At 42.2% G+C, this 12,945-nt stretch overlaps 3 protein-coding genes across 3 annotated transcripts; all 3 read left to right on the forward strand.

Annotated features, from left to right (window-relative positions):
- Positions 1–4,823: 4,823 nt before the first annotated feature.
- LOC139123338 (uncharacterized) lies at positions 4,824–6,053 on the forward strand. Its single transcript, XM_070689491.1, has one exon. It carries the CDS (start codon positions 4,824–4,826, stop codon positions 6,051–6,053), a length of 1,230 nt encoding a protein of 409 aa, XP_070545592.1.
- LOC139123339 (uncharacterized) lies at positions 6,050–7,576 on the forward strand. The gene has a single exon (XM_070689492.1). The coding sequence runs from the start codon at positions 6,050–6,052 to the stop codon at positions 7,574–7,576; it is 1,527 nt and encodes a 508-aa protein (XP_070545593.1).
- A 258-nt stretch (positions 7,577–7,834) lies between these two features.
- On the forward strand, positions 7,835–8,593 carry LOC139123340 (uncharacterized). Its single transcript, XM_070689494.1, has one exon. The coding sequence runs from the start codon at positions 7,835–7,837 to the stop codon at positions 8,591–8,593; it is 759 nt and encodes a 252-aa protein (XP_070545595.1).
- The last annotated feature ends 4,352 nt before the right edge of the window (positions 8,594–12,945 follow it).

Genomic DNA, 12,945 nt, shown 5'->3' on the forward strand with positions numbered 1-12,945 from the left:
AGAATTTTCTGTAGTAACCAGCCATACCGAGAAAGCGCATCAGTTGTCGTTTGCAGTTTGGTATGGGAAAACTTGAAATGGCACTGATTTTGGCATCAACAGGTTTTACCTCACCCTGTCCTACAGTATGTCCGAGGTAAATCACCCTCGCCAACCAAACTCAGATTTGGCAAGGTTGATAGTCAACATTGCTTTACTCAGTCTCTCAAAGAACTTCCGCATGAGCTTGATGTGTTCCTCCCAGGTGTCACTATACAGGACGACGTCGTCAACATAAGCTGCACACCCGTCTAGCCCGGATATGACGTCGTTGATCATCCGTTGGAACGTTGCCGGAGAGTTCTTCATTCCGAATGGCATCACCTTGTACTGGAACAATCCGTCTGGTGTAACAAAGGCGGATATTCACGAGCACGATCCGTCAGAGGGACTTGCCAAAATCCCTTCAGTAGGTCAAATTTCGTCACATACTTGGCTTTTCCCACTCGGTCGATGCAGTCATCAATCCTTGGGATTGGGAAAGTGTCTGTCTTTGTTAAAGTGTTGACCTTCCTAAAGTCCGTGCACATACGATAACTGTGATCTGATTTGGAACAAGTATGCACGGCGAACTCCAGTTACTTTTACTGGGTTCAATAAAGTCATTGTCCAGCAGGTATTTGACTTCTTCCTGGAGATATTTCGCTTTTGTTGGATTCAGTCTGTATGGATGTTGTTTTACAGGCTTACTGTCCCCAACATCAACGTCGTGATAGATGACGTTTGTCCTCGTTGGAACATCTTGAAACAGGTGTTTATATTCGTGGAGCAGTTCTTTCACCTGTTGTTGTTGTTCTGGCTGGAGGTGTGCCAACTTTGTAGACTCCAGCTTCTCCAGGATTTCTGAGTTCTGAAGCTTGACCGAGCCCAGCTTTGAGTTTAGAGTATTTTCACTCAAGTCAGTTTCAGTATCACTATCTTCATAATGGTTTGAACTGACTGCACTGACAGGCTGAGTTATAGTAGGATTATCCCTATCAAAATATGGCTTAAGCATATTTATGTGACATACCTGTTTTTGTTTTCGCCTGTCAGGTGTTGTTATGATGTAATTTAAATCACTCAATTTCTTATCAATTAGGTATGGCCCAAAGTAACGAGCATGGAGTGGTTTGCCAGGAACCGGAAGTAGAACAAGAACTTTTTGACCTGGTTCAAACTTCCGTTTTGAGGTGTTTTATCGTATTTGGTTTTCATTGACTGCTGAGATGACTCAAGATTTTCTCTGGCTAATTCACATGCTTTAGAGAGTTTTGTACGAAAATCTGACACATATTGCAAAATATTCAGACAATCATCATCGTCTGATAGGAATTTCTCTTTAACGAGCTTAAGTGGGCCACGGACTGTATGTCCAATACAAGCTCAAATGGGCTAAAACCAAGAGACTCTTGAATTGACTCTCTAACAGCAAAGAGCAGAAAATGAATTCCTTCATCCCACTGCTTCTCTGTGTCAAAACAGTAGGTCCTAATCATGTTTTTCAAAGTTGATGAAATCGCTCAAGAGCACCCTGACTTTCTGGATGATAGGCGGAGGACCTATACTGTTTAATGCCTAGCTGATCCATTACTTGTTGAAAAATTCCAGACATAAAGTTGGAGCCTTGATCGGACTGGACACATTTAGGGAGGCCAAATACAGTGAAAAATTTGACTAAAGCTCTCACTATAGTCTTTGTCTTTATGTTTCTCAGTGGTATGGCTTCGGGGAACCGAGTTGATGTACACATTATTGTCAGCATGTACTCATTTCCTGATCTTGTTTTTGGTAGGGGCCCAACACAGTCTATTAGTATCCTACTAAATGGTTCTTGAAATGCAGGAATTGGTTGTAATGGAGCCTTTGGAATGGTCTGATTTGGCTTTCCTACCACTAGACATGTGTGACAAGTTTCACAGAAATGTGTTACATCCTGCGTAGCCTGAGATTAGGCCAATAAATCTGTCAAGGATTTTATGATAGGTCTTCCTGACTCCTAATGACCAGCCCAGGGGGTTTCATGGGCAAGGCACAATATTTCAGGACGATAGAACTCTGGAACCACAATTTGATGTTTTATAGCCCAATCATCATCAACCAAGACATCTGTAGGTCTCCATTTGCGCATGAGAATACCAGACTTTGTACAATAACAGGCAGAGCTATCTGAAGTTTTACCTTCATCATCTACCCTGTCAAACAAAGACAAAATATCTGGGTCTTTGTGTTGTTCTGCAATGAGATTTGATCTAGAAAATGTCTGACTTTGGTCAGCAGAAGTTTTGCTGGAAGTTTCAAATCCACGAGGGATAACGGAATGATCCGTGTCAAACACCTGACTGAGAAAGGTGTCATTTAAGTCAACATCTGTGACATTATTTTTGAGAGTATTTTGATTCTCGGAAGTTTTCTTTGACATGGCTCGAGTAATGTGCACACGAAGGAAATAAATCGGGTATCTCTTGTTCAATTGGCTCTGGATCCTGATCTAAACTAGGATTGTCAGTCACAAGTGGTTTAGTAATGACCTTGTCCAAAGCAAGGTCGTTTCCAAGAAGAAGGTGAATCCCTTCAAAAGGCAAAAAAGGCCTTATACCTAAAGTCACAGGTGCAGAAACAAAGTCCAAAGACAAATAGACATTATTTAGAGGAACAGGAATGTAGTCATTACAATATACCCCCTTAATAAGAACTTTAGAACCTGAAAATGACTTTCTAGAAAACAGCAGGGTATCTGCCATCGACAGAGACTGGGAAGCCCGGGTATCTCTTAAAATTATGACAGGGGTAGTAGAAGAAAAATCATTAGAAAGTGATATAAAACCATCATGAATAAATGGTTCGAAAATACCCATAATGCTATCTTGAGAAGAATTGACCTTGACCTCATTAATTGGGGATAAGAGGGATTTGTCGGGAACGAACTCTGAGCACAGTAAAAGTATCAAACTATCTGTCAATCATTACGTTAGTATTCACCTCCGGTCACGTGACTAAGAGTTATTAGATTTTAGAACTTTCTAGTGTTCATGGCGTGCAGACGTGCGTTGTCTTGCAGCGCCTCGTTTACTTGCACTGAAACCAGTCAATAAAGCTCACGTTCAAGTTCAACCAGGTTTACGTCTTCCCTCTCTATCCATCTCACGAACCTAATCAACCACATAAACTTTGGTGCCGAGACCACGATTGAATTGGATTAGGATAAGGATAGACATGGCGACTGGACGGGAAGAAGCACCCAAGTTACAGAACGAGGGCAAAACTGCAGCCGCATCAGGAGACCCAGGGCCCACCTCACGAGCATCGTCACAAACGTTCAGGGACGCTCACAGAAGACAAACTGTGAAACTACTTGGGATGGCAGACTCTGCGATTCGTGACGTCGAATCTAGCATCTCTGAGGAAACGAAAAAGGACAAACTGTTGGATTACAAGGAATTATCAACAGTCTACACATGAAGGTTGACTACCTGCAGCGATTGGATGAAAACATACTTACATCGGCAAGACAAGACGAACTCACAAATCTCATCATAGAGGCAGACGACTACCTGCACGATACTCGCGTGCAAATTTTGAAAAGGGAAAATACTCTGAAACGGTTATCTACTTCTGAGTCTTCGTCCGCTACGGTAACCCCAGTGACCCAGCGAGGAAAAACAACTCAGCTACCAAAGCTACAACTACCTATTTCGAAGGGGACGTACTCAAATGGATAACATTTCACGATTCGTTCAAGTCAGCAGTCGGCAACGATCCAAACTTGACTGGAGTACAAAAGTTCCAGTATCTCAAAGCACAGCTACGCGAAGAAGCGTTGAAGTCGATCGAAGGACTCTCAATGACAGACGCAAACTACGAAAACGCACTTGATATTCTGATTAAACGGTATGGGCAAAATCATAAGATTATCTACGCACACATGTCAGCTCTTGGGACTTACAGGCACCGAGTAGAGAAATTTCCAGTATGCGAAATTTCTACGATACATTGGAGACGCACGTGCGCGGTCTCAAGGCTCTTGGTAAGAGCGAAGATTCATACGGGGACTTGCTTGTTCCGATCATCATGCGGAAACTACCGGGCGAAACACGTACACAAATTTCGCGCGACCACGAGGATGAGTGGAATTTGTCGGACTTACGAAACGCTATACTCAAGGAAGTCGAAGCATTGGAAGACGGCTCACAGTCTGATTTATTCATGGTTCGGAAACCTACAAATCTCGTGACATTGCATCAACTGCAGCTTTTCATGCTCAAGGGAAAAAAACCCCGCGAAAAACCGAAATGTGCGCTCTGCAATGGAAGTCATTTTCCAACAACTGTGACGTCATAACAGACATTGATAAGCGCAAGCAAATTGTTACACAGAAGAGATTGTGCTTTAATTGCCTCGGCAACCATGTAGTCAAAGTTTGCAAATCCAAGTCGCGCTGTAGAAAGTGTGGTAAGAAGCATCATACGTCGATATGCCACACACCCGTTGAAACGAAATCGACTGATCGTGTACAATTTGCAGGAACTGGCACTGACTATCAGTTTGGTTCAGTGATGTTGAAAACAGCTATCGCAGACGTACGGCATCCATCAAAACCACGCGTACAGACTACAGCGACAATTTTGTTTGATGAAGGGGCAACACGCTCATTTGTCACACAAGATCTCGCGGACAAAATCGGCGCAGTTACTACGTCTGCAGAGACAATAAATTTAGCTGTATTCGGCGACAAATCACCTCGGTCGAGAACTTTCAAAGTTACTGAAATAAGCGTCATCGCGGAAAACGGGGAAACCATTCCAATGAAAGCTTTGGTCGTACCAAAGATCGCTGCACCGCTACAGAATCAGCTGTCAAGGAAACTCGGCGAGTTAACTCATTTACGCGGACTGAAACTCGCTCACCCGCTTTCGGACTGCCCATCATTCGTCGTAGACATACTCATCGGGGCAGATTTCTACTGGGATTTTGTTGGCGACAAGATAATACGAGGTCCACCCACAGCGGTATCATCAAAGTTAGGCTATCTGCTCTCAGGTCCAGTACCCGGACGCGTGCATGGTCGCAGATCAGATTCTACATTTCTACTTTTGGATTCATCGGATGAACAACAATCATTGCAACGTTTCTGGACATTAGAAACACTCGGTATTACGGACGATCCACAAAGCGTCAAAAATGAACTGACATTCGAAAATTATCGGGACAGTTGTATCACCAGAGAAGGTGATCGATACTCTGCGAAGTTGCCATGGAAACAGGACCATGCTCCTCTCCCAACCAATTACGAGGTTGCCGCCAAACGCACTCGTAATATGATTCGCAGCTTAGAACCGGACATCCGGGACACTTACAATCGGATCATCAATGAACAAGAGAAGCGAGGCTTCATAGAACGGGTACCGATCGATGACGTTACTGTCGGAAATTACATTCCGCATCACGCTGTAAAGAAGGATTCTCTGACAACACCCTTACGCGTAGTCTATGACTGTAGTTGTCAGGCTGACCACCAATCACCGAGCTTGAATCAGTGTATGGAGGCGGGACCACATATGCTAAATGATCTCGTCAGCATCTTGCTTTGTTTTCGATTGAACAGAACAGCCATAAGTAGCGATATAGAAAAGGCATTTCTGCACGTGGGACTTGATGCCGCTGACAGACAGTATACAAAGTTTTTATGGCTGTCTGATCCCGCAGACTCAGAAAGCGATCTCATTACGTATCAGTTCAAGTCAGTCTTATTTGGTGCTACCTGTTCACCGTTCATTCTGAATGCTGTAATCAGAACTCATTTGGACACATTCGATTCGGACACTGCAAACGCAATCAAGGAAGATATTTACGTCGATAATGTTTTGAGCAGTATCAACGGTGATGCGACTAGTTATCTCATTGAAGTGAACGATATAATGGAACAAGGCGGTTTCAACTTACGTGCGATATCAACGAACGAGGCGACACTACGGACAATCGCTGAACGCAAAGGAACGTTCCATCCAGAAATGACCACAAACCTGTCGGCATGAAATGGAATACGGTTACTGACGAAATTGGCTATAAGGACAAGGATACAAAGCTTACAGATCAGAGTGACTGTGATACTTCAGAGCTACACACAAAACGCGAGGTCGTCAAACGCGTCGCTTCATTGTACGACCCACTAGGATACGTATCACCTGTCCACATCAGAGCGAAGATGCTTATCCAAGAAATCTGGAAATCAAATCTAGACTGGGATGAGTCTCTCCCACAAGAAATCGTTACTAATTGGCGAGAAATTAGAAACGACCTTGATCATGTGACTGACACTGTGTTGGCTAGACGATATTTTCCAGATTGCAATTCGGACAATAACGACTACGAACTCCACTGTTTCGCAGATGCCAGTATGAAAGGATATGGTTGCGCTACATATCTGGTCCATGATTCGAAATCATCACTCGTAATGGCGAAAAACAGGGTTGCTCCGATCAAAGAAATTACTCTGCCCAAACTGGAATTGATGGCAGCTGTAATCGGAGCAAGACTGACCAAGTTTGTACACACTGCACTGGCTAGCAGAATCAACATAACTAAATCTGTTCTATGGCTAGACAGTCAAATCGTGCTACACTGGCTTAGAAGTGACAAAACACTACCACGCTTCATCAGAAACCGAGTTAACGAAATTCGCACAACAATACCGAATGCTACTTTCAAATACTGCCCGACGCGGGACAACCCAGCTGACGTCCTCACCCGGGGTATTAACTCAAAGCAACTAAAGGAATCACAGCTATGGTGGAACGGACCGTACTGGTTGAAAACCGGTGACTGGCCAGTATCAAGGCTAATCACAGACACAGACGCGAACGAACAGGAAACCGCTATGGTAGTAAAGGCAAACCCTACAAACCACGCGAACGCAGACAAAATGCACACGGGAATTACCAAGATTATTGATGTTAATTGTTACAGTTCTCTAACTCGACTGCGTAGGATAACAGCATTAGTTCTACGTTTTGTCGGAAATCTGCGGAATCCTAACAATCGGGTAACCGGTGAAATAACCGCTAGAGAGATCAAAGCCGCAGAGAAACTTTGGATCATCGGCGTCCAATCAGAGTGCTACGCAGATGAACTCAGACTGCTCAAATCAAAACGAGAGAAAACACGGACAACTCGTCAAACAGTTGAAACTCTTTCTAGACGAAGATCACATTGTCCGCTGTGGAGGTCGTCTTCACAACTCGCCGCTGACGGAAACAGCAAAATTTCCAGCATTGATACCGAAGTACCATCACTTCACGCGCCTCATCGTGTTGTATCATCATCGTCGTTCCAAGCACATCGGCTTACAAGGAACAGTCACAACACTACGCCAATACTATTGGATACCAAGTATTCGCATTGTTGTGAAATCAGTCACACGTCATTGTGTCACTTGCAAATTCGTAATCGGACAATCATATCAGGCACCTATAAGGCCACCACTACCCAAGATGAGAGTTACCGATCACCCAGCATTTACCGTAACAGGTGTCGATTTTACAGGGGAACTCTACGTTAAATCGGAAATCAGCAAGGAAACCAAACGCTATGTTTGTTTATTCACCTGCGCTACGACACGTGGTGTACACTTAGAATTAGTGGAAAACATGAGTACTGGTGCATTTCTACGAGCATTTCGTCGCTTCGCTGCCCGACGCTCATTACCACATCGCATGTTGAGTGACAACGCATCAACATATCATGCAGCAGCGAAGGAAATTCACGAAATCATGAACTCTCCATCTGTAAGGGGATTTCTCGCGAACCACCTCGTCCAATGGGACTTCATACCGAAGCGATCCCCTGGTTCGGGGGGTTCTGGGAACGGTTGATTGGCATTACAAAATTATGCCTGAAGAAAGTACTGCGACGAGCTTTCATATACGAAGATGAGCTGAGAACACTACTCACAGAGATCGAAGCAGTAATTAACGATCGGCCACTGACTTACGTGTACGGCGACTGCAACGAACCGCTACCTCTAACTCCGTCGCAACTCATCGTCGGCCGAACAATTACCACTTTACCGTACGACGACATCAACGTCGACGAACTACGCGATCCAAACTACATGTCGCAAACCGTCTTGGAGAAGAGATCTCATCGTCTTTCAAGACTTTTAGAGCAATTTCACGCTCGTTGGAGCAACGAATACTTGACTGCACTGAAGGAAAGAGACTTTAATTGCGTGAGGGGCTCCACTACGAATGAAATTAAAGTCGGAGACGTCGTACTCATACACGACAGTCTGAAGAAACGTGCGCAATGGAAACTAGCCATTGTACAGAAACTGAACGCTGGCAACGACGGGTTAGTTCGCTCAGCTGAAATTAAAACGGCAAATGGACCTAGCAACCGACCTATCACCAAATTACATCCCCTTGAAATAAACACTGGCGATGTCAACGGAACCAGCCCATCAACAGACGATTGCGCTACAACTAATCACATCCGACGCTCATCCAGACGAGCAACAAAGGAGGCTATGAGACGAATCAAGGAGTGGAATAGAGTAATTGCCACGGATGAACAATGACAATTAACGTCGTATTGAGTTTCATGTGTTAACTTTATCAGAACTTTGACGGACAGTTCTCGTGCAAAGAAATAGTTATGCTTGCAACTTTTCATGTTTCAATAGTTCATTGAATTTCATATTTGTTGAGTTAAGTAAACTGATATTTCGCGGGCCGGAGTAAATGTCGGGAACGAACTCTGAGCACAGTAAAAGTATCAAACTATCTGTCAATCATTACGTTAGTATTCACCTCCGGTCACGTGACTAAGAGTTATTAGATTTTAGAACTTTCTAGTGTTCATGGCGTGCAGACGTGCGTTGTCTTGCAGCGCCTCGTTGTACTTGCACTGAAACCAGTCAATAAAGCTCACGTTCAAGTTCAACCAGGTTTACGTCTTCCCTCTCTATCCATCTCACGAACCTAATCAACCACAGCATTGTAACCTCAGAAAATGTGTTGCACACATTATTAGACTCTAATTGAGTTGATGAAGAAATAAAGCCGGTGGGCTTAGATCCACTTTGACCACTTTGACCTTCACGTTTCTTTTCAATTTGAAACAATCTGACATTAAATGGCCGTCTTTCTTGCAATAATTACAAGAAAGTGTACCGAACTGTTTGTCAGAAGGAGATTGAGACTTGGGATCTGATGATGTGGGAGTGTTACTTGAATTTTGTGAACTGTTTTCATTGATTTCCTACTCTCCTTTGAAAAATTCTTGGATGAAAAGGAGGAGTTAAATTTACCTGCATTGTTTCTGTAGGAAAAGGACTGGGATGGTTTGCTGAGAAATGAAGATTTGTGGGTCAATGAATAATCATCGGCCAAACGTGCAGCAACCTCCAATGTATCTGCCTTTGTTCATTGATAAACGTCTTGATGTCACTCCGGATGCACCTTTAAATTCTTCAATCAAAACAAGTTGTCGTAATTTGTCATAATTCTGACTGACCTTTTCAGAAGAGCACCAACGGTCAAACAGTTGTTCTTTTGTTCGAGCAAATTCAACATAAGTTTGATCCTTCACCTTCTCACAATCCCTAAATTTCTGACGGTAAGCTTCAGGCACCAACTCATAGCCCTTGAGAATTAATTCCTTCACAGAATCATAATCTGAAGCCTGCTCTACTGACAACTGAATGTAAATTTCTCTGGCTTTACCCCCAAAGCACTCTGCAAAAGCATAGACCAGGACTCCTTAGGCCAATTCAGACTCTGAGCAATTTCTCAAAATGGAGGAAATATTATCAACATCCTTTTCTTGGAAAGGGGGGACTAACCTGAAATGCTTAGTGATGTCAAAACCGTGTGAAGGGAAGGATTTTACTGACTGTCCAAGCTCTAAACGTTTCATTTCTAATCTTTCCTGCCTATCTTTCTCTCTCTGTCTTTCTTCCATTTCTAACTGCATTTGTATTTTTTCTTTTTCTATTTGTAATTCTAGTTTCTTGATCTCCAAATTTGTCTGCATTTCTAATTCTAATTTTCTGAGTTCAGAGGTAGACTCGGGCTCATAATCTTTCAATGTGGATTCCTCAAATTGGCCTAAATTAACTAAATGTTTGGCAATACGGTACTGTATTTCCCTCTGCGCATAGATCTTTTGACTTCTACTTTAAGGAAATTGGCCAGTGTTATGAGGTCGTCTTTTCTGAGGGAATCAAATGTGTCCTGATCAAGGTCATCCATTTCCTCTGGTTTAAATTCCGCCATGATTGAATTTTGCTGAGTTCACAGTATACAGTAGTTTTGAAAAGGCAGGCAAAATGTTGTCAAACGGCTCAAAATATTCGGATCCCGGACAAGCCCCCAATTTTGTTACGTGCAGAGAAAACGAAAAAAAGGGTGAACTCAGCAGTTAACGTTTAAACAAAATTTATTACGAAAATAAAACTAATTGCTAAGTCAGGGATAGAGTACAAGCTTTAAAAGTGTACAGACTACTTATCTCAGCTGGGACGGCAGAGCTCCAGTCTCAGAGTTGTAACAGTCAGTCGATGAATGAACAGTCCTTTGGCTTGCAGGCTTGAAACTGCACAAAGTCCACAGTATAAATCCAGCGTTGGCAGTGAAGGTCTTGAAAAGTCTTGAGAATGACTACTGCTGGAGTTTAGTAACACACAGAGACACGATCCCAAAAGTCTGACTGGAAGCTGAGCACGTCCCTTTTATAAAGGCATATAAAGAACAATCTAGAACTTTTATTGACATGCTAATTACTGTTCTAAAATTATCTCCCTTACACAACTAATCAACTTTCCAGAACATTCCAAACATGACTAATTGAATTCAAGGTTGTTAGGTCATCAAGGGCAGTGACCTTGAGAATGTTCTAGACTAATTGAACTCAGGTCATGATGAGTGTGGGGTAAATGACCTACATAACACTACACATAGTGCAGAAGTGAAACCTTGAATAATGAGATTGGAATTGTTGACATAACTTAGGATGATATTCAAAGGGAACAAAGGAAAACGTTCAAGTTAGTAGCGGGAAAAGAGGAGCTTTGAAAGGAAGTTTTTAGACTCCCTTCACAAACTTGTCGAGATAACCTATCGTTTGATTTGGTAGTGATGGTGCAAAAACATGGAACACGAGAAGGACGTTAGAAGGCTAACCCTGCGAGAAGTTCCACACACTTTATTCGAAGAGTTAAAGATTTACCGGAGATTTACTGAGATTTTTACCCTTGAAATTATTAAGCAACCAATTCCATGTTGAATTATGGTAATTTGAAAGGAAGATGAGGAACAATACTAAGTATTGAAGTGATCGTCAACTTATCTTTTAAATCAACGGGGGCTTCAAACTTAGGAGAGTTTTCGAGGAAGGTTCGCTGTCATACTGCGTTTATATGACTCGATTACGTTACAGCGAGAAACCGGCGCCAAAATGCCCACGGGGGTATACCAGGGGTGGTGTACTTTTGTAGTGATGGAATTAACCTCTTGGTCCGTATTTTCTGTGACTCTATCTCTATCAGACCTTCAAGTACACATTTACAGTGTATATACAAACAGGTCTATATATAGTCTGTCTATATCCTTAAAGAGATTTTCCTGATTTCGACTCACTCCACACTACTTATAAACATTCTATCATAAAAGAAAGATTTTAACATATTCCCGTTAAGTGACTTTACTGCGTTTTGTACAGAGAGTATGCATGTATGTATGTGTGTGCGTATGCATTTATGAAATGGTGATTCGCAGCTGGGAAGGGCGTGGTGACGTCCTTTTTAATATAACTGTTCAAAGGAAGACAGCAATCCGATACTTACATGTCGGAAATCGTTTTAAACAATTGTAGCCTTGAGTGGAAGAGCGCTCAATATGCCTGCTAAATAGAACATCCTTTGGTTATCTTTCTCAATTTCCCCCAGGATTTTTCATATGTGAGTATTTGTTAGAACACCGATATTGCTAGAGAAAGATTATGGGAAATTATAGCGGGATGTCTGTCTGTTCATCGAAATAAATTGATCGATATCTCAGAGAATCGAACATACAGGTTCAAGATCACAGGAAATAATAACTTATTTCCAACTCTGTTTTGTAAATAAAAAAAAAATTCAAAAGAAAAAAACAAAAAAAACAAACTTATTTCCTGCTCTAGATTCTTGTACATTTACATTTTGATTCATTTCATCTCTGGAATGGATTTGAAATGACAACTCATATACATATTGCTGAAGGAAACATCATCCATCTCTACACATCACGTTCTCCTCGCATTGCATTTTATCTGTCAGGATACAGGCAGCGATGTTTTCCTACGAGTATGCTTTCGCTGTATTGATATCGAAATAACGGATACCTATGTCTGTAATATTCGTAGAGATAACCGTGAGAAATTGGCACATTATATTCTCTCCATTACCAACAACAAGATTCAGCTGTCTATTCTGTATTCTGGTCTCCAGGACATTGCTAAGTAAACAGTATCATGCGAAAAAAGCCCTCACACAAATTCAAATTGTCATTAAAAAACTAGGTTGTATGTCAATTCAAAATGCATTCAAACTTTTTGATAGCTGTGTGGCACCAATTTTGTGTTATGGTGCAGAAATCTGGGGTTTTGAGTATTCCCTACTATCGAAAAGGTACACTTGAGATTTTGTCGATTTTTACTTGGCCTTGGCAGCAATGTAAATAATGAAGCTGTTCTAGGTGAATGTGGGAGATTCCCGCTTACCTGTCTTTACATGAGAACGTTGTGTATCTACTGGTTGAAGCTCATAGAAATGGACAATTCTCGTTACCCTAAAGCTTGTTATGAGATGCTACGAAAGCTAGATGAAGCGGGAAAAACAAATTATGAGATATGGCTTTGCCTACGTCTGGTTTGAGCAACAAGTTGGTAACT

Source organism: Ptychodera flava, chromosome 22 (genome assembly GCF_041260155.1).
Source record: "Ptychodera flava strain L36383 chromosome 22, AS_Pfla_20210202, whole genome shotgun sequence".
NCBI lineage: Eukaryota > Metazoa > Hemichordata > Enteropneusta > Ptychoderidae > Ptychodera > Ptychodera flava.